This window comes from Equus caballus, chromosome 3 (genome assembly GCF_041296265.1).
Source record: "Equus caballus isolate H_3958 breed thoroughbred chromosome 3, TB-T2T, whole genome shotgun sequence".
NCBI lineage: Eukaryota > Metazoa > Chordata > Mammalia > Perissodactyla > Equidae > Equus > Equus caballus.
In genome coordinates, this window is record NC_091686.1 from 43,139,191 (window position 1) to 43,161,145 (window position 21,955).

Consider the following 21,955-nt stretch of genomic DNA (forward strand, 5'->3'; position numbering starts at 1 on the left):
AAAGCTTTGTCTTAAGTGGAGCAACACTATCTGGATTATACTGGAAACACTCCTACTTGGCGGCAGTGATGTCCTGATGATAGTCCTGGCTAGAAAGTGCTTCCCGAGGCTTCTTGGACGGGAACCACTTACCCAGAGCAATTGGTGAGGCTTTTCAAGGCTACGCCTCCACATATTCTCTGTAGATTGCCTGGGAAACCAACTTCTCCACCTTAGCTCACCCGAAATTCCCACTTATGCACTCAAGTGCTGGCATGTGTTTGCCTCCAACAAAGAGGAGGGGCGGGGAGTGGTGCTGACTACCCACTGGACATTCCAGCAAGACTCTTAGGTGGACGGTTGATAGCTGGAAGGGCAACTCACCAGGACATCCCGGCAAGACAGATTCACCAAGGGGCAGGGCCGTGGGCAGACCTGAGAGGCTTCCAATTTTAGAGCAAGGAGCTGAGGTAGAAGCAACGAGAGGAGAAAGAGCACTGTGAGAGTGAGGAGTCATGGAGCCACAGGCGTGGAATGGTTCACTTCCTGCTCAGCCTTGCTCAAAGGCTGGTCCTGCTCAGCGCTTGTTGTTCCATTGAGTGAAGTCATATAGTAAAGCCATCTCATTGAAAAGTCATTTAAAAATTTACTGATTTATGGGATTGACTTAATTTTCCATTTGAAAATCCCTGCTTTGTATTACAAACTTTTAAAATTGCTTTCAAAGTAACGGATTAAAAAATTCTGAGTGGGCATGTATCCATGGTTACAGCAGTGATGGTATCAAAGATTTCTGAAGATAGCATTTTTGTCCTAGATTTTTATAGAGTTTCTATTTATTAATCTTCCTTCTGTTTTGCTTCAACCCTTTCTATGATTTGAAATTGTTTGCCAATTTTTTTGTTGTTAGAGTCTCTAGTAACATTATTTAACAATTTTTTAATTTGTAAATTCATTTATTTTACTAATATTTATTGAATACCTAAAATATGTGAAGTACTTGCGACAGTAGGAAATAGAAACTCTCAAATATTACAAGTGAGTGTATGACATAAATAGGCAATTAAAATATAGCATAATATGTTTTAAGAACACATAGGAAGGGCACCTAGCCAAAAAATCAGCATCAGAGGTTTTCAAGAGTAAGTGCCAACTAAATTAGGAGTGGTACAGATGAGTGATAGTGGTGATGAGGAGTAGGGAAGAGCATTTCAAGAGAAGGGAGCAGCATGTGCAAAAACCCTGAGGTGAGATATTGCATGGCTGGTGGGAGACCTGAAAGTCACTTAATAGGACTAGTTTATCACGTGAGAAGAGAGAGATGAGACTAGGAGGAAAACCAGGTCTAAAAGACCTTGCAAGTCATGTTAGGGACATCATGCTAAAGATAATGGGGAATATTTGAGGCTTTTATGAGTGAGTAAGTAGATCAGATAGTCCATTTGGAAAGCACACTGACTTCTCTTGGAGAACAATTTGGCGAGGGGAAATTCACAAGGCAAGAAGATTGGTTAGAAGTTTGTAGCATTATCCAGGTAAGAGTTGGTGATGGCCTGCGCCCAGGAAAAAGGCAATGGGTTTGGAGAGGGTAGACTAATTTGAAAGCCATGGTAGAATCATTAGAACTTGATAATTTATTGCCAGATAAAATGGATAAAGGAGAAAGCTAAGAGAATGACATTGACTGTCTTAGTATGGGTTCCCCCTAAAAGCAAATCTGAGACAAGTACTGGGGTTCAGGAGGTTTATTTTAGAGGCAATCCCAGAAAGTAAGAGTGAGGGAATGGAGAGAGTGTCAGGAAAAGAGAAAAGCCAATTTATGTAAGGAGGAAAGCGAATCATGTGTGCACTGCTGAGCTGTTTATCCCTGGGAAAAATGGGCACAGTCTCCTGGGGGATCCTCTGAGGAACCATGCTGAAGGCTCCTCAGAAGCATCCCTCTGGAATACCGAGCCTGGGACTTTATTCTCGACTCTCATCTCTCTTTGGTTTGTGGTTGACTCCCCGATAACCTCTCTCCTATGGAGAGTTGTGGAACAAGTTCTTAGAACTTTGGAGAAAACCCCATGACAGAAAATCTGAGAGAAATACTTGAGGTGAAACTGGAGCCAGAGGCAGCAAGGGGATGTGGCACAGACGGCCGGGGGCTGCTCCAGGCACCACGCTTCTGGCTCCCGCAGAGTTCTGGCGGAGAGTAAAGAGGGTTTGAATTAAACTGAGGGATGAAGTAAGATTTCATAAATAGCATGCAAATGTATTTTTATAAATAGATAATTTTTATGTTGTTAGATTCAGTATCACTTTTGTCCTTGAAATTTCTTGAATCCATTTTTTTATGAAATCAACACATTGACAAGATGAATTTGGTGGAAATATGAAACAGTATGCATAAAACTATTGTTATTGTGTATAAGCATGGTTGATTAAAATGCTATTATTATATTATATCATTTCCAGAAAATAGCTTGAATCAAATACAGGGTGGTGTTGTATTGTGGAGGCCTGGGGAGGAAGTGTGACAATGGATCCCTGGCAGCTTCAGTTAGCAGAATTTCTCCATCCTTAATGTGCTGCCTTCTCTTGCTAGTGAGCTGCTGTTTACTACTGATAAACAAAGAGGGCAACGAGAAAATGGAAAGACAAGTTTATGGATACACGTGGTTGATTACCGTGAACTATCGCATCATAGACTAATGTGATCATAGCCCCATTCACATTTTAGATAATACATTTAACAGTGCTTCTTATTTGTTTTTTTACTGGGGTCATTGTGCTAAATTTCTGCTGTTCTTCAGAGCATTGAACTGAGCAGTAAATCTTCATTTATTGCATTTGTTTACATATCTCTAATTTCAGATTCCTCATTTGTAAAATGCCTTACTATCCAGGAAGAAGTTATTTTTTCTCACTTAATATAATTAAGATAATAATCTTAAATGTCAATGAAATTATAAGGTGGGGTTGGTGATGGGGGATTTTAGTGGAAATTAAACTGATTTGATAGTCAAAATTTTTATCGCATTTACACTTTATCATTTACCCACTTAGATGTCACAAGAAGGTCCTTTGGTTCTTAAATCACTTAATTTCCAAATCTAAGATAAAAGTTAAAAACCTTTCCCTAATATGTAGGATGAATATGAAGATTAATATCTGCTAATAGCTTTGGACGGTATAACATCAAATAAAGACATAGCAGTCTACCTTGGGGTAAATATTTGTGATAAAGTATGCTTATAAAGCATAAAACCCCTCTTTATTAGTAACCTTTGAACTTTTGAAAAATTATAACAAAATCCTTGCAAAATTTGTAGCACCATAAACAAAGAGTGCTTAAATCTAGGTGGAGATTCTATGTACCACATGCAATTAATAATCTAAAGGCAAACACATTGCATCATTTGACAAAATTTCTTTAAGGACTTGCTGGATGCCAGGGCCTGGAGTGTGGGAGTGAAAAAATATATCAATTCTCTGTCATTTTGGAACTTAGATTCTAGTTCCAAAATAACAGACACTAACTAAATTAAGAAATAAACATCTGATATTATTTGCTTTGAAGAAAAACAAAGTGCAGTCAGGTGCCTTGACGAAATGGTTTCTGAGACGTGGAGAGCGGTGAGGCCCTGACCAGGTGAGTGCCCCAGGGAATGGCGGGGGAGCCAGCGACCAGCGATGCCAGCGATTACAGGTAACTCTTAAAGATATTGTTATAAAAAGGAAGCAAAGGACTAGGGTGATAGCTTAAGACAGATTTAGGGTCAAAGAAAGTTTTAAGACATAATGTTTTCTGCTTGTGGGAATAATCTTGTACGCAGAGTGCCAATGATGCGTCAGTTTTGTAGGGCTGACGTCACAAAGGATCATAAACTGGCTGGTTTAGAACAACAGAAATTTATTGTCTCACAGAGTTCTGGAGGCTAGAAGTCTGAAGTCAAGTTGTTGGCAGGGCCATACTTGCTCTGAAACCAACAGGAAGCTTCCTTGCATCTTCCTAGTTTCTGGTGGTTTCCTGGCAGTGTTTGGCATTCCTTGGCTTGCAGCTGCAGAACTCCAGTCTCTGCCTTCGTTGTCCCAGGGCATTCCCCTGTGTGTCTCCACACGTCTATCTTCTTATAGGGACACCGGTCATATTGGACTGGGGCCCACCCTACTCCAGTATGACCTCACCTCAACTAATGGCATCTGCCACAACCTTATTTTCAAACAAGGTCACGTTGTGAGTTACTGAGGGTGAGGACTTCAACATAGCTTCTTTTGAGGGACACAATTCAACCCACAATGAATAGAGGGATAACTTGAGAGACATACAGGGTGAAAGGAACTCCTAAGAGATAATAGACAATGTGCCTTGCTGTGGGAAAGATCTAGTACAGAGGGAGAAACTGATGAGACAGTAGGAGAGAGAAGGCATCATTGTGGAAACAAAGATGTTGAGTAAGCAAGAGGCCGGGGGCCATGGTCCCAGTGGAGGCTGATCTTGGAGAAACGCTTGAGCAGTTCATTTGCTCTAAGAGGAGAGAAGGCGGAATTTAAGAATTCAGATAAGGGCAGACTGCACACTTATTGGTAGGAAGAGAAATTTCTCTTCTGAGTGTTTATATTTTCTCAGTGAAAAAGAAACAAATGTTTCTGATTTGAAATTTAGATCAGTGTCATAATCACAACTAGTATTGTTTCAGGAAATTGTGGTACGTGTGAAAATATGACACAGTGCTTGAGACGCACCCCCACCCCCCATGCCTTTATGCTGGATACTTTACACATATGATCTACTGTAATCCTCACAACATTTGACAAAGGAGTTTTCGAGCAAAACAACCTCTTTTTCTATGTACCGTAAAGCTTGAGTTTACTATTAAATATGTTCACACAGTAGTCCACAGGTGAACTAACAGCACATCACCCAGTCAGCAGTGAAGATGCAAAGTAACCAGCACAAGGCAGAGAAGAATAGTTTAAAAAATTAAAAAAAAATTAGGATATAGATTAAAGGTCAATCAGTGAATATTTGTCAAAAAACAAATCATTTTATTAATATCACTCTTTATCAATAATCAGTTTTGTGTTATAAATGACAGGACCAAGAGGCCTAAAACAGAACAAAACAAAAAGCCTCTCTTTTGTCATTTAAAACTTTTAGGGAACTCCATATTATTTTTTTTGCTGTGTATTTTGGATAACAGCTGTTACAAGAATCCGGGCCAAGAAAAGAAATGCTACCCCTCCGTCCCCCAAAACCCCAACAAAAACGCATTTTCACAGCTGGAAAGAGCTGCCAGTAGAAATGCCGGCGGACAAGCCTCCAGGGTTGGTCAGAGCGGCTTCCTCGCTGCTCGAACGCCGGCGGCTTTGTACTTTAACCGGCTTCCTGGCCAGAAGCCCAGCCAGGGGGCATTGTCTTTTTGTGTTTTTGCTTCTCAAATGTAGATCAATTTGTTAGTAGGTGTGGTCTTTACCATCCTTATCAACATTTATATCAAAAGAAGCTTACAAATTTGAAATGTACACTGTTTATTGTTTTCAATGTTGCCCTTTGTTTTAAATGAGTCAACATTTAAAAGCCAATTTACTTTTCTGTATTTAGCCTATCTTTGATTTAAATTCACTTCTAATATTTAAGAATATAAATTCTATGCAAAGTGTTCTTGTCTAGTTAAGGCAATGAATTAATTTTCCAAACGTTCATACACTAGAATTGAAATGTCAGATGATAATTTAAGCAAAGGTTCTATGAGGAAAATAACAGCTGTAAGAAAATGGTGGCATTTAACCAATTGCATGTTGACCTGGATGATATAGTGAGAATGCTGTTATCTTCACTGTAGGCTTCCCCCAGACCTGCCCCATACACAAAACTGTCCCAGAGTGATTATGTCTTCATACTGACTGTGGATCAGATAGAGTAATTACAGATATTTTTGTTGATGGCGTTGGAGCTACAGGCATAAACACTGAATTCTATACCGTCAGCAGGGACATAGATGAGTAAACAATGAAAGTCACATGCATGTTCTCTAATTATCTTAAAACCCAGGCGTCTCTGAACCCAGTGTAGAAGCGGTTGTGATATGATCTGGTCTGTGGTGACTCCCAACCGCATCCTTTGGCTCTGTATCTCCAGGAGAGCCCAGACTTGGCTAAGACAGAGCATTACAAACTTCACTCAAGATGAAAGAGCAGAAAGACACTAAGGTTTATTAGCTTCAACTTTTTGTCTGAACTCTCTGGATGACAAATTTATTTTGGCTCCAAGTTGTTCCAAGATTTTTCTGAGTCTTCTTTAAAAATTCAAATCCTAGAATCTCAAAATGATGAAGAACAAAATAGCAATGACCTAAATGAAAGAATTTTGCATTATAAAGATTGAAAACTTGTACATAATATTGCTAAAAACTTGCTTTGTGTTAACTTTCAGTGGATTGAGCAGGAAGAAACAACTTGAAGTTACCTGATACCTAGTTTAGATTAAAGTTTTAGATTTTATTTATATTTTAGTATTTAGATATTAAGTAATATTTTAGATCAAAACTCTCTAAAGTCATTACTATCCCTATGCACTGTTGTAGATGAAAACTCTGTAAGGCGGTGGCTACCCAGAATTTACTGGACCGTTTCTTATTTCTTAATCATTTGAATTTTAAAATTTCAGTCTACATTCTCCCTCTACGCGTGGGAGGGTACAATCGAAGTTGGAAATTTTTATGGAGCATAAAAATTCTGGCCTTGGGGGATTTTTTTTTCCCTGCTAAATATTGGGCTTCCTCACTCTGTTCTTGTTCTTAATATGAGTCTGTATTTAACCCTGTAGATAAGGAGAAAGCAGGGTTTCTTCCTCAAATCAAAGGAAATCCCGCAGGCAAGAAACCCGGAATGGGAAAGCTTCACCCCACTTCAACGTTGGCTTTTCAGTGAAAAGCGTTTTATATCCTCATTCTACTTCAGTCTCCAACTTCTTATTTTGTTGTTGTTACTGTTTTAAAACTATTAGCAAAAATTTACTTGTGAAATCATTTTTCAGAAGATTCGGAAAATATAAAAAATCATACAGAAAAGAATTTTACATTCCCACCATCCAGACGTGGTCAGAGACTTGATGATTTTGTGTATTCAATGCTTTTCTCTATACAAATTTATTTGTTTTTACAAAAATGAATTCAAACTCATTAAAAAAATTGACTAAACCAGAAACATTTTTCCACGACAGTTAAAATGACGAAAACTGCACTTAAAGAGCAACGACAGTGGCAGATATGAGCTCAGATCTGCAATAAACCTCCAAGTTAGCTTGAAAATAATTTTGCCTCCCCCTCAAATTCACAAGTGATAAGTAATAAAAGATTGAAAAAGAATCCATCTGAACATATTTTCCTGGAATTAACTCCATTATAACAAGTTTTTCTTCCTTTAGATGAGAGAAACCTACATAATAGTTGTGGGACTTTGGAATAAAGCCACTATGCATTCCAGCTTGTATTAACCTTAAAAAGACTCAGGGTCCTTTTGTCTGAGGAAACATTTGGGCATCTTTTAACGTGAAATTTTTTCCCCATATCTAATTTAGTTCCCAAGCTGCAGTGGAAAATATACTTTTCACTTGTGAAAAAGAACAAGTGTGTTTTGGGTAACTTGAATGAAGACTAGGCTGTGGGGTTCCTGGAAAACACCTAAGGGCCATCAGTGGTCCACAGACTTCAAGAAATATACAGCCATCAGGTGAGGCTTTTCTGGAGACAGTGCCTGGAACATAACAATGCTGGACAAGTGTGAAGCCAGAATTTTCTCAGTGGCATCAGACTTCTGTCACAAATATGAGTTGAGCACTTCCCTACAGTGCTGAGGATCCTAGGGTATGTTATGTTTGGACAATTTCCTATGTATCCAAACCTTTATCTTTCTCCATAATGTCTATCCTGCTTTTACATTATTTTCATGTAAATCCTCCTTTATTCCAAGTACATTTATCTTACATTAAGGCTTTCACATGGGGCCAGCCCATTGGCCCAACGATTAAGTTCGTGCACTCTGCTTCGGTGGCCCAGGGTTTTGCCGGTTCGAATCCTGGGCGCGGACATGGCACTGCCCATCAGGCCATGCTGAGGCGGCGTCCCACATGCCACAACTAGAAGGACCCTCAACTAAAAATACACAACTATGTACCAGGGGGCTTTTGGGATAAAAAGGAAAAATAAAATCTTTAAAAAAAAAAGACTTTCACATAAGAATGGACAATATTTAAATGTAAAGCCACAGGTGGCAAAGCTTGGGTTTTCATTCGTGTGTGCCAAGAATAATTTTCCTCCTTCTGAAACATACAGAACAAAGGCCTCAAAACAAGAAGTAGAACTAGAAAACAAAGTTTCTATGATAAAATGACAAATTCCATCCAAGTTAAAAAAAAAAAAGAAAGCAGTGTTTTCTAAAGTGGGCTCTCTGGATGGCGCTCAGGCCCTACAGAGAAGTAATTTTCGGGTCTAGAAAGGATGAGCTGCCTCGCCTGTTTGATGTTGTTACGTGTGTCCCATGGACAAGCAGCGTCACAATGCTGTAAACCATGCTCAAAAATGACATCCCCACCTGGTTTGGCTAGTTTGACATTTTAGTTTTCCTTGGCTTTGCCGTTTATAAAATGCTTTAATTGGCATTACCTCAATGAACTCTCACAGCAACCCTGTGAGATCCTCCGAAGAGCTCAGGGACTCAGACGACAAAGACGACCCGACTGCTCACGTGGATTCAGTTAAAACGAGAACTTGTCTTTGGAGTCTTATTTCATTGTTCTCTCCTCAATACTGTGCTTGGGCTGGCTCATCTATGGTGCATTCCTTGGAGCATGTAGAGCTCTTTCAAACAGGGCTTCCTCACCAGGAGTCCTAGGCAAACGCCTCCTGGCAGCAAGGGCTGCTTCTGCAGCAAGACTGCGGTGCGGACGAGACAAAGACTCAACGTGAAGCTGGTTGGGAGGCCTTGGGCAGATGTGAGCTCCTACTAGTGCGCGCACCAAGGGGAGAACATTGCCCTGTTTGCGGTTTACTTCCAGTAGCCCCATTTACAATTCTTAAGTTAAAAATGCTTTGCAAACTAGATAAACCAGTGTAAACGATATGGGCTCGGTGAGTCGAGGAGTAAAAAGAAAAATTTCTTGGACTCTCAAGGTCTGGCAGTAGTGCTCTTTTACTCAGAGAATAGCATGGAGTAGCAGGGGGACAGGACCCATGGGCAGTAAGAGCTGCAATGGGTTGAGGGCAGGACTATGCTTCCTGGAGGATGATATAGATCAGTATGTAGGGCAGGATGCCTTGGGCTTCTCTCCCTGGGGCAGGGGCAGCCTTGATCCTCGTCAATACCATTGGCCAAAAAAATTGTAAATAGTGCCTGGGTCAGTTATCACTTTTTAGTTCTCAGTCTTTTATATTTTAATGTAAATGGAGATACCATACTGGGATTAGAAGATTTGAAGGAAGGGAAGGCAAGGGAAGAGGGTGTGGGTCTGGCTACTAAGGAGCCGAGAACCTAGAAAAGACTTCTTGTCACAGTTTCATTCTGTGAATTTGCCTAAGGCAGGCTTTCTATTAAGTTCCATTCCATGAATTTGCCTAAGGTAGGCTTTGTATTAAGCTTTTACATTGAAAACAAAATTCTTAATTGTTCTCACATGTGATATTTCCGATCGGCTTGATTTCACTCAAGCTTTGGGACTCTGACCCCCAGAGAGTTGAGATACGGGAAGTACCCCTTCCAAGGAGAATTATGCACACCTATTGCTCAGTTTGCCCCATTCCGCATCAAAGACCTGGGGCTAATCAAGATTCAGAGAGTGAAAGCAGTTGGATGCCTTTCAGGGCTATTTTCGTAAATGTGTGCTATTTCTGTTAGCTCCCTGTGATAAGGAAGCCTGCCAACCGCACAGCATGGGATCCTTGTGTCTGCGGCTCAGGATTCTCCTCATGGGCCTGTGGAGACACACTGATCCTGACTCTCCGCGTCCCCATTTCAGAAGCCACCTAGACTGCCGGCACCATCTACATTTTGATAAGTTTTTATTCCTTTCCTTTATTATTCCTTTATAAAAGTAAGAGACACCTTTTGAAAAATTCAAACACCACAGAAGTGTAGAAAGAAAAAGGTACATTGCCCTCGTTTTTCTCTCCAGAGAAAGGGGTCATTTGTCCCTCTGAATTCCTTGTTCCCCAAACCTACTCCTTAGGAGGAAAACCTTGTAAACAGCTGGTGCATATTCTCCAAGATCTTTGTTAACTTAAGTGCAAATACACATACACACATTGCTGTTTATATTGTTTTACGACGTATTCTGCTCTTACGGTTTCATTTATTGATTCGACATCTTTCTATGACAGTTCATATAAATTTTCTGAAAATTCTAAAAATATCTTTAAAAAATATATGGAATGATAAAGCACAGAAACCATGGTGAGGTCATGCTGAGTGAGCCGAGCTGAATGGGGATGTGGGTGCATCAGAAAAGAACTAAAGAGGAAGGAGGAAGAAGAGGCAGGAAAAACACAGGCGAACACAATTTCCAGTTTCACTTCTCAATCAAATTAAAGTCACACTCATATTATTCTCAAACACTGACGAATGTTTGCTTTTGATGGTAAAATGGAAAGAGGCAGAGTCGGGCCTCTGTTCCAGTCCAAGTGTGTTGTGTTTCTGCACCATTTCACTTAACTCTCCTGAGTTTTCCTTTCCTTGCTCCAAAATGCCCAGATTGACTCTATAGGGTCTATGGTTCTTTCCATTTCTGATTAGTGATTTAATTTCCTGGAAAAAAACCCTCAAGAATTTTGTTCTGTATAAAGCAGTCTTTCCTCAGGGTGATCTTGGGTGTTCTCATCTATTTCCCAATGGCAGTTCTCAGGGCCGATGACACAGGTCACATCAACCTACCTGGTTAGCTTATGGTAACAACGACATTCTGTCTTATGGTTCATAGAGAGTTTTTACACATCTTATCTGATGCTCACAGTTATTCAGTGATGTAGATTGAGCAGGCATTATTGTAATCCCCATTTTGTAGATTAGGAATTAAATTCAGAAAGGACTTGCAGAAATCTGATTCCACCTGCATTGTCTGTCGCACTGATGGCTGGACAGTCATGTATAGTCTGCATAGAGTCATCATCCTGCTCTTATTTGAGAATTTTATGTGTGATGTTTATAATAATAAGGAATGAATATTATTTGATGCCTATAATATAGGAAAAAGGAGGTTTAAGTTCACCAATGGGATTCTTCCTGTGGACGGTCATAAAGAATGTTTTGAAGCATCACTAGATGACCTTTGACCCATTGGACCTTTGAGACTGTTCCAGGTCCTGTCAGGTCCTGCCTTTCTGCTCCAGACTCTCCAGTTCCAAAAGCCCTCTTGTAGTTTCCCTTGCTCCTTCAAGTGTCTCGGAGCTTTTTCTTTTGCATTTCTTGACCCTGGATGTGCTTCTTCTCCCTGCCTTTCTGTCAAACTTCTACTTGTCCTTCAAGTTCGAGGGCTCCCTGCCCTGTCAATGCTTTGCGCAGCATCTTCTGCAGACACAGGTGCTCCTATCTCTCTCCACTCAGCCTTTCAAATCTCCATTCCAGCAACCTCGTCACTTGTGGCTAACCTTAGCTACAGGCTTCTTACAGGTAAAATAAAGCGCATCTTTTCACTCTTGTGTTCCCAGACAGCACGGACTGTAATGCAGATGTTAAAAATAGGTATTGAATGAGTCAATTAATTTCAGTGAGTATTATCAAGTTGGGAGTTTGGCAAAATTCTGGTTTTAATTTCTATGTAATTTGTTGTAGGAACTTTCTCTTTTCCTTGTTAATACTCAATATTTTATTTTTTTTAAATTTTGAAGCAATTACAAACTTACAGAAAAGATGCAAGTACAGTTCAAAGACCTTTCGACCTGAATCATTTGCGTGTAGGTTTCCGTTCGGACGCTCCATTCTCTTGGAATACTTTACTATGTATTTCCTATATTCTTTGAGCGCTTCCTTGCTTTCAGGCATACGAGATTCCAGGTTCCTTTTGTTCTTTGCCTGCCCGGTCCTGGAATCAACCCTTTTTCTAAGGAGCCCAGGTTCCTGTTAGTGGAGAATTGTTTTCAGGAGCCAAGCTCAGGGCCCTAGGTGTGCTCCTGGCTGTTCCCAGGCCCTCCCAGCGGACAGAGCCAGGGATTATTTACAACTACGTCAATTTTTATCTGCTTATATCCTGAAAACTGCAAATTGACATTGATCTCTCCAATTCCAACGCAACCCCGTGGGTCACTCTGGTTTTCTCCCTCTCCATGATTGCAACTCTCTTCCCTGACCATGAGAAAACTGGCTATGATTATCTAATATATTCACTTATTTAACGAATCTCCTTATGTATAACTAATCTTCTATTTCTGCTTCCATCACTTTTCCCGCTGATTTTCTGCTTCTCCTCCTTAGGTTTTGACACCCTATAATTCTGCACCCAAATTTCAATATGGGGGGTTTCCACATACATTCAAGCAATTCTCAGACACCAACTGAGTGTCCTACAATTCAACCCAAACCTGACACTTTCTACCTGGAGATAGCATCAGATCCCACGGGTACAGGGCTCAGTCCTATAAGACTGCACCCTACCCCTAAAAGCCAGTCACAAAGTCCAGGTTGTCAATGACTCACAGAACTCAAGAGAAACATTTTACTTGCTAGATCCCCAGTTTATTATAAAAGGATATAACTCGGGAACAGCCAGATGGAAGAGAGGCATAGGGCAAGGTGTGGGGAAAGGGCATGGAGCTTCCATACCCTTTCTGAGCAACCGACTTTCCATGAATCTCCAGGTATTCACCAACCCCACAGCCCTTTGAACCCTGTCCTTTCCAGTTTTTATGGAGGTTTCATTACATAGGTATGATTGATTAAATCATTGCCCATTGATGATTGATTCAACCTCCAGGCCCTCTCCCTTCCCCAGAGGTGAAGGCGTCAGACTGAAGGGTCCAACCCACTAATCACACGGTTGGTTTTACTGGGAACCAGCTCCCACGGTAAGTCTTGACCAAAGGTCACCTCAGTTGCATAACAGGAGATATCTTTAACACTCTCAACACTTAGGAAATTCCAAGGGTTTTAGGAGCTTTGTGCCAGAAACAAGGATGAAGGCCAAATACATATTCCTTATTATAACTCATGCTATCGCACACCGCCTGTCAGGCAGCCCGCCTCACTGCTTAGACACTGGTACCACCTGCTGCTGCTCGGCGGGGTCTCCCTCCTCACCCTTGTCCATCTCTGACATTCTGTGCCGGGCCTCTATCAAGCATGGACGACTTCCTCACCTACCCAGACTCTGATGCTCCACACTTGGCTGCCTCTCTTTCTCTCCCCACAGACCCATGGGTGCCCTCCAATCTTTGCCCTGGCTCTGACACCCCACCCCAGGCCATTGTTCCCTCTCCAGCCTGGGCTCTGACAAACCGTGCTGGGAAGGATGCTCGCCTCATGATACTCAGGTGCTGACATTCTGTGTTGGGGTGCATGCACACACTCTTACGGCATTAGGGATATGCCTTCTGACTTTCCACGTTCCCTCCTCCAGTCTGGACACCTTTGTCACCCTGCCTGCACACTAAGTGTCCCTCCTACTTGGATACCCTCTTCTCTTGCTCAGGCTCCAATATCCCTCTTAGGGGTCTGTGACTGCCCTCCATACGGAAACTGCTTATCACACCATGTTCCACCTAATGGCTCTAGGACTGGAAGGCAGAGGAAGACAAGGAGAGGGGAAGAAGGGATAGAAACACCTGTCTCTTAGATTTGCTCATTAGTCCTTCCACAGGGAAATGAGTGATGAGAAAGTTTAAAAGAGGCCAACTTCTTCCTTATTTACAACAGTAACAAAAGATTTGGACTGAGAAAAATGTGAAGTTATTAGAAAAAGTAAGATTTGATGTTAAATGTTCTTTCCATTGGAGAAGTGAACTTTTACTTCTCTTCCAGGTGTTTCATGTTTTATTCTGAGAGAGAACTTCTACACTGAATATTTAGAAATAAACAGGCTGCAACGCACACTTGTTCTTCTATCCCAATTTCCTTGTTTCAGAGATGAGGGAAGTGACTCCTGGTCAGGTCAAATGACTTTTCCGGGTTTCCCGGGTGACAGAGTCAGAAAGAGCAAGGACATCTTTCAACATCCTGGCCAGTGCTCTTGGCATGTTCCCTTCATTATTATACTTTAAAATTATTGGACTTTTAAGGCAAATTTCCAAGAAAAATAAGGTATGTGCATAGATATGAATGACCAATAAATAAAATTTAACTTAAAAAAATCCACAATATAAAATTTGTATTATTCAGAATTCATTTACATTTGTGGAAAAATCCAACATCTTATTGGTTTTGCAGTTCAAGCCGGGAACGAACAACCTGTTGGGTGCAGATGAACCATCTACAGTGTTCATTAATTTCCAAGAATCACCTTGAATCACTGAGGTCAAAAGGAAAAGCAGGTAACAAATTTCACTTAAGAATCCAGGGGCCAGCCCGGTGGCGCAGCAGTTAAGTTCGCAAGTTCTGCTTCTTGGCAGCCTGGGGTTCTCCAGGAAGATGGGCATGGATGTTAGCTCAGGGCCAGTCTTCCTCAGCAAAAAGAGGAAGATTGGCAGTAGTTAGCTCAGGGCTAATCTTCCTCAAGAAAAAAAAAAAGAATCCAATAAAAATCCTGAAGAGTCCCATTAGCTGTGTGATTTAAGAGCTTAACTGTGATATGAACTTACTTCTGACTCTTGGGTGAAATATTTGCCCTCTTTGCACCAGTGTAACTCTGTAAATTAATATTAACCAATATACTGATTTTATAACTGGAAGGGACACACCGTCAAGATCATTTTGTTGATCTCCTTCCAAGGCAGGAATCCTTCCACCAGATACCCGCACATCTGACTCACTTTCAGTCACGGGGAAATCACCACCTCACACAGCAGTTGTCCTTTATATTCTGCAGAAGCCTTCCTCTTGGTACCTTTGTCCTGTTACTGCAGGCTTCTGCCCTCCGGAGTTAGACAGAACACGGTTAAACCAGCTCCATATGACAGCCCATCAGTTATGTCTGCCTAGATCCTCATATTTCTGGGATTTTCTCTCCCTGTCTCTTCCAGGTTATATCTAAGTTCCTCACGGGAGATGAGATTCTTTCCCCTTCCCCATCTACTTGCCCCTGTGTGGACATAGTGACTCTTTTAAAATGTGCTGTTCTAGGAGGCCGTAGACTCTCCCCGTGAAAGGAAAGAACACCACTTGGAATTCTTCTTATTGTCCTTGGCCACATAACAGCGAATCAGGGTTTCACTTTATTTCTGGACAATTATATCCAGACACAACCTTTGCCCCCAAACACCGCATTCACTTTGCACAACTTGTTGACCTCACACCTAAGCCAGCCTTTCTTGAACCCTCATCTGAACAAACATCCATTCTGATCTGCGGATATCCCGTGCGGCGTCAGGAAGGGCCTGCTTGGGCAGTGCTGGCTTAGCTAGTCCACCACCACGCTACAGAGTTCGTTTCCTTTTTCTCCTCCGAGTTTAAGAAGTAAGACAAAAAAGCAATTCCTGCTAATCTCTTAGACAATGCCAGGGGCTCCAGACTCTATTCCAGGAAGCTGGTTTTATCAAGGTAACAAAGAGACCACCGAGACCAGAAAGCAGGCTAGGAGCACCGACACGGAGGTGGCGTTCAGGTAACCCCCGGGATGAGGGCGGGGAGCCGGCTTGGCTGAGGCTGCGCTCGCGCCACCCGGGCGAAGGGGAGCGGCCCGCGGCTCTGCGCCCCGGCGTGGACGCGCCCGGGAGTTCAGGCTAGGGGAGTGTGTCACCACGTGCCGCAGAGGCGGGGACAGGGCCCTCCTCCCCTTATCTGTAAAGGGCGCAGGGCCGGATCTCGGAGTTTCACAGCGGACTTGCCAGAGGTAGTGTTGAGACAGACAGGGACTCTCGTGGACACACAGAGACGCAGGGAGGCAGAACCTGGCAAACAGGCGAGCGGAGAGGTCAGCAGGCTAGCGAGTCCTTCCCACTAGTTGCCAAGCCCAGAGAAGAGACTTGGGAGAGGGAGGGTCCCTTTAGACTCCCAAACCCCACGACTCCGAAGGGGCCACTCCTGAAGCTCCTTGAGGACTGCAGGTCTCAGCCCTTCTAAGTTTGCTCGGAGGGAATTACGCAGAAAGACAGGAAGAGGAGGTGGGCTTCTACAGAGAGCGTGGGTTGAGTTCTCCCTAAAAGGTGGCGTGGTTTGGGGCTTTATATCCGGGAGGATCGTGTGTCACCACACTGTTCGCAAATCCTGGGGCGTTTGCAAACCGGCTCCGGGGCAGTTGGCCCCATGCCCGGCCGGGCGTTCGAGGGCTCTGGCCAGGCAGTGCTCCCGGGGCCGGCCGGCTGGTGGCCCGGTGGCCTTTATCTCTGTCCCCATTTGTCCTCTATCTCAGGCTCTCCAGGAGGCCCGGGGGCGCGCGCTGCCTAGAGCTGCCCACCCCAGGGTGCACCGCCACTTCAATGCTCCGCAGGTCACGGGCTGCTTCTCCTTCGAAGGCGGTGGAGGACCAGGGGCGCCCCGCGCCGCGCTGACTCGGACCCTCGCCGACGCCTGACCCGCGCGCCCTTGGGCGCCGACGCCGGCGCGCCCGGCGCGTCCCTGTGCGCTCCAGCCGGGCTCGGGCCCTCGAGGGGCGGCTCCCGCCAGGATGACCCCGGGCCGGGCGCTGGCCGGGCTCCTGCTGCTGGCGGCCGCCGGCCTCGGAGGGGCGGCGGCGGGCCCCGGGCTGGCCTTCAGCGAGGATGTGCTGAGCGTGTTCGGCGCGAATCGGAGCCTGTCGGCGGCGCAGCTCGGGCGCCTGCTGGAGCAGCTGGGCGCCGCGCCCGCGGAGGGCGCCCCCGAGCCCGGGCGGCTGCACTTCAACCAGGTAGGCGGCCGGCCGGCCCGGCCCCCGGGCGCCGTGCGCGCGCGCGCGGTCTTCGGGAAGGGCTCAGGGGAAAGGGTCTCCTTGCGTTTTCCCAGGACGAGGCCGTAACTGGCGGCGCTTGCTTTTCACCAGACTGGGCTTCTTAGCCGGGGTTAAAGGCCGGCAGTGAGGGGACCAGAGGTGACAGTTTTATGCCTGATGAGCTGAGAGGCCAGAGGCTTGGGTTATAGGATTTTACAGAAAAGTTTATGAAGTAGGTGAGGGTGAGAAGCATCTTAAGAGATGCTTTTTAGCTAGGAATGGCGCGCTGAAATCTTCCCGGCAAGGACAGCGGCTCCCTTCCCCCCGCCCGGAGCAGGTGCTCCGTGGGTGACACCTGCCAGCGAGGGCCGGTGCAGTTCTGTCTTCCTGTGCGTAACAGCACGCGTCCAGAGCTGAGAGGCCTACTGTACGACGTGGGGGAGCCCAGGAGCCCGGGAAACCAAGGCACACACCCAGTTGGTGGGCAAACTGGGTTTAAAGTCTTAGTTTTTAGTTATCTGTCAGGTCAAGTGTTTGATTCTGATAGTCATTCAAAATTAAAAATATATGTCTTAGTAGGAATACACAGTATTATTTAGGCATTTGGTAATTCCTAGGATTTAAGGCCAGCTGTGAATTACCTAGGAGCAACTAAGACCATACGTGTTAATTAATTTCAAAAAGTAGATGATAGAGTCCCAGTTCTTTCCATAATAAATATTCTGTGACATACTGTCTCAGAATCGTGAGGTCCACTGTGTGCTCTCAGCGCCCTCCTCCGAACCCCTCCCGCTTGTGAAACTCAGGTGAGTCAGCGCCCGAGTGTGTCCCTCCTGCTCTTGCTCCAGTGACGCTGATGATGAATAGCAGTGTGCAGTATTTTCCACCTTGTTCCTCACTTCTGGGCGATCTTAGTTTGTGTTACAAAATGGTTTTGTGGTCCAGGATGTTTGGGAGATGCTGCACGGTATATTCCGCCCTTGGGAATCAGCATTTCTCAGCGTCTGACCGGAGACTGCAGTCAGGCAAACTCATCAGATAAATTCCTTGATAATAACATTATACGTAGGTTGGCATTCTTTTTGTTAGAAATATCTTACCTCATTTAAAACATACAATACTCAAGAAGAAGTAGAGGGCCGGCCCAGTTGCTCAGCGGTTAAGTTTGGACGTTCTGCTTCAGCGGCCCAGGGTTCGCCGGTTAGGATCCCGGGTGCCGACATGGCACCGTTTGGCAAGCTATGCCGTGGAAGGCGTCCCACATGTAAAGTAGAGGAAGATGGGCACAGGTGTTGTTAGCTCAGGGCAAGGCTTCCTCAGCATAAAGAGGAGGATTGGCAGCAGCTGTTAGCTCAGGGCTAATCTTCCTCAAAAAAAAAAAAAAAAGAAGAAGAAGAAGTAGAACTTTCTGATGCTGTGGGGTATCAGAGGGTGACCCGCCTTTGATCTCGAAGGGCTTTGTGGTCCGCCTGTGCATCTTCTTTAGTAAACTATCTATAGCTCCCGTCCTGGCATGGTGTTATATATATGGTTTAATGTCTGAGAAATGGTATTCAGTTGGAAAAACTGAAATTCCCATATATTATATCGATGTTTTAGAAAATAAAACAAAGCAAACAACTGTCTATTTTCCGTTGAGTTGCAGTCTTTTCTCTTCCAATAGGGAAACTGTTGAGCTGACCGCCGTGTCTCCGGGCAGGAGAAGGGCGGTCATCTGATGGGAAAGAAGTGTGGCGGCTGGACTTGAGGCTGCGTATCTGCTGCCCACACATTGTTTTGACACCTTATCTCCTGGTCTTGCAGCATGTGGAGGTGTTGATGAGTTATAAAACCCCTGACCCCTGAGCTACCCTAGGCAGAGACACTGCAAAATATGCCTAAATTATTTAGGAAAATTGATTCAGTTTATTAGCTATATGATTCCCAGTTTATGAGTAAGTAGGATGCCTCAGTGAGTAAATTATACGTATGTTGACACCTTGTTTCTCATTTTCATATTTGCATATTTAACTACCCTCATTATAGCCTTTGTGGGCAACAAAAACAGACAGCAAGAAGCCCATGATTACTTTGGAAACAAAAGGAAGCCAAGGAAAATTTATCACTTAATCAGGGCTAACAAACATCTATTTGATGTTCTAGAAAGTCCTAATGAAAACAACAGTCATCAGTTAAATGATAACAAATGAAATGCCATTCCAGAAGAACCCATTAATTTGCCTTCATTCATATCTGCTCCAGCAGGAAACCATCCAATTTGGAGCAAAATTTAGGGCCATTAATGTCTGTATACGCTGAAGAAGACAATTTCGGTTTCCTCGCTTGCAACAAAGTAAAATAAATAATGTATGGGCCTACTGTGAGAAGCTTGGTTTTCCGACTTTCAAAAAGGCTAAGAAAGTAGAATTTATTTCCGCGGGCCAGGAATTCATTGAATCTTCTGTGAGTTACTCACAAATGATGTTGTTCCTTTGGATGAGGGCTGTCATATTTCTTAGGCCAGCTTTTCTCACATAAGACTGCTGTCCTCTGGAGGCCTGTTAGACAATTCTGGAAGGTTTTCTAATATTTTTTTGGTATCTCTAAGTACTATTAGATTTACCTGTTGCTTTGGGAGACCAAAGTGACCTGCATTCCAACTGGAGACAACAGAACAATCGAGTGCACTGTTTTGCTTCTTAGTGTTTCTGAGGGTGCACGGAGCAGGTGGAAGAGGCCCCCCACGCAGCGGGAGTGGGGAGCCCTTTTCCATGAGTGGGTCCCGGGCCCCATGGCTGGTGGAAGTCTGATGTGTCTTGGGGAGTTCCCAGAACACACAGGGAAGCCCAGCTGAATGAATTCCTGGGCGGTTAATTTACGGGGCTTCAGAATGGCCTCAGTGCTACCTTCTGTTTGTTCAGATGTTCCCTGCTCACTCTCCAGATGTTCTTTTATCTTCATTTCCTCTTCCAGACACCTCGCCTCCAAGTTCTTATGTGTAGACATTGGTTAAAGAGCTTGACGAAAAGGCAGGCCCTCATTCTCCCGATTATCACACCAAGCTGCAGGAAATGCCCCCGCTCATCCCGGCTGACCCCGAGATGCCACGCTGCCTCTCCAGACCCAGCACTCACTAAACTAAACTATTCACTCTTCAGTGAATTCACCTTAGACTTTTGCTCAACCACTTAGCTCATAATCTTCCTTGCATCCTTCCTGTTTCCAACTGGAATATCCTTCTTTTCTTTGAATTGCCTTATCAAAACCCTACATTTTTAAAAGCCCAGTTAAACTCCACCATAAAACCTTTTTGGGGCATTATAGGCAGCACTGATTAGCTGATTTTCCTCTTTTTTGAATTCCTGAACTATTTTTTACTATGCTAATGACACTTAACTATTCATGTGTTCAACAAATATTTGAATGACTACTATCTAATTAGAGTGATCGTTTTAAAGTACAAATCTGATCATATTCATTTTATTAAAACAATTAAATGCCTTCAGAAGAAACTTCAAACACTTTGATGTGGCTTAAGCCCTTTTATGATCTAGTACCTGTATACTTCTCAAGTCTTATGCTTTGCCACCACTCCAGTCTTAATGGACTGCCTGCCGTTCCTGGTTCTCCATATACACCTGCTTAGGCTTCAGATATCAGTTTAGACATTACTTCTTCTGAGGAGACTTTCTTGATCTGCTCAAGGGTGTAATAGGAGCCCCTTCTATGTGATCCTATATTAATTGGTGCCTGTGCAATTGTGACATATTACAACTTGTTACAATTATAACATGTAAATAATTTTATATGTATTATAATTTTCTGTTTATATGACTGCAAACCCGCCCCCACCCTGTTGCAACACGTGTACACATACATGATTTTAAACAAATTGAAGGGAATGGCCTGACACAGCTCTCGAGGGGCTAGTGTAGTGCCTGGTATATAACATGTACTTATTCTATATTTTTTGAATGAATTAGTGAAGATTTTTTAATATGAGTAAGATAGTTTGGGCCCTCACATGACTTTATAGTTTATAGGGGGTGGTATGACATATGCACATGAAACTATAATCATGATAGAATGCTATGTCTAATTAAAGAATTACGAACAAAAGTGGAATGGAATCAGACTTGTGTTTTCAGAAAATTCATCTGTTTCCTAGTGTGGGATATGTTGGAGTGAATCAGGGTGGGGGCTAAGGAGGACACTGCCGTGGTTCGCATGAGATGTGGTGATTCTTGAGCCTGGAGACCATCAGGAGGCCGCATAAAGGCTCTGTCTTCCTCTGGAAGTGCAGACATGGCTGAAGAGTAGATGAAAAAGGTCCAAAGATCAATATTTTCTACTTCAGTCTTTAGCCGGTAGTGGTCATTTAGCTATTGTTAAATCTTTTCCTTCAGTGGCTTCTGGCCAGTGATGCCAGAGGGAGAGGCAGCGAGCTAACTCTTGGCTTATTTCGGTGGATGGCCAGGCTAGCAAACAGGAGGGTGTGTGTGTGTGTGTGTGTGTGTGTAGTCATGACATGCATGCTCTATGCTCAGCTTGTTGTTATCTAGTGCACTTTCTCCTCGCGCGGGGTAATGGTGGATTAGACAGGGAGTTCTGAGAAGCCCTGACCAGGGAGGGAGGACAGACAGAGCATCTGCTTTTTTTTTTTTTTTGGCCTTTGGGTTCTGAGAAATGGTGGGGGTAAGTCTTCTAGGAATACCTTCCAGTGTGCTTATTCAGGTGAGAAACTGGAAGGGCAGGACAGAAGGGCGGGACAGAACGGCGAGGTTGCACTCAGCTCTCTGGTCACTTTCCTTCACGACAATGGACCTATTCTCATCTATTATGTCACTCTCATTTAAGTTGACCGTGTACAATGTGATCCTTGTTTGCAGGAGGTTTTGGAAAAATGAGGGACACTCATAATTTATTTAACTATGATGTCAAAAGCTGGGTTTGCCTCCATGCCAGGTATGACTGGGATCTACATGGGAAAAATACCCTTCATTTTTTCCATATCCAGCTCCCAAACTTGCA

At 43.7% G+C, this 21,955-nt stretch overlaps 1 protein-coding gene and 2 long non-coding RNA genes across 7 annotated transcripts in view; all 3 read left to right on the top strand.

The window, feature by feature from the left end:
• LOC111772835 (uncharacterized) overlaps positions 1 to 15,256 on the top strand; it is a 33,087-nt gene extending 17,831 nt beyond the window's left edge. Inside the window, exons 6-8 of the long non-coding RNA XR_011437481.1 lie at positions 14,069 to 14,244; positions 14,371 to 14,474; positions 15,123 to 15,256. This is a non-coding gene — a long non-coding RNA (uncharacterized lncRNA). The remainder of the gene's footprint in view (positions 1 to 14,068; positions 14,245 to 14,370; positions 14,475 to 15,122) is intronic.
• On the top strand, positions 1,397 to 7,678 carry LOC138923611 (uncharacterized). Its single transcript, XR_011437482.1, has 3 exons — positions 1,397 to 1,514; positions 3,542 to 3,613; positions 7,544 to 7,678. It is a non-coding gene; the product is annotated as an uncharacterized lncRNA (long non-coding RNA).
• A 411-nt stretch (positions 15,257 to 15,667) lies between the features above and the next one.
• The window catches only part of SLC39A8 (solute carrier family 39 member 8), a 70,413-nt gene continuing 64,125 nt past the window's right edge, over positions 15,668 to 21,955 (top strand). For 2 of the 5 annotated variants that reach the window (XM_023637636.2, XM_023637640.2), the window contains exons 1-2: positions 15,880 to 16,012; positions 16,451 to 16,924. In XM_023637636.2, coding sequence (XP_023493404.1) covers positions 16,706 to 16,924 — 219 coding nt within the window. In that variant the 5' untranslated portion in view covers positions 15,880 to 16,012; positions 16,451 to 16,705. Of the gene's footprint in view, positions 15,704 to 15,879; positions 16,146 to 16,375; positions 16,925 to 21,955 lie in introns of those variants that run through there. The other 3 variants (XM_070263352.1, XM_070263351.1, XM_070263349.1) reach the window with 3 other exon arrangements.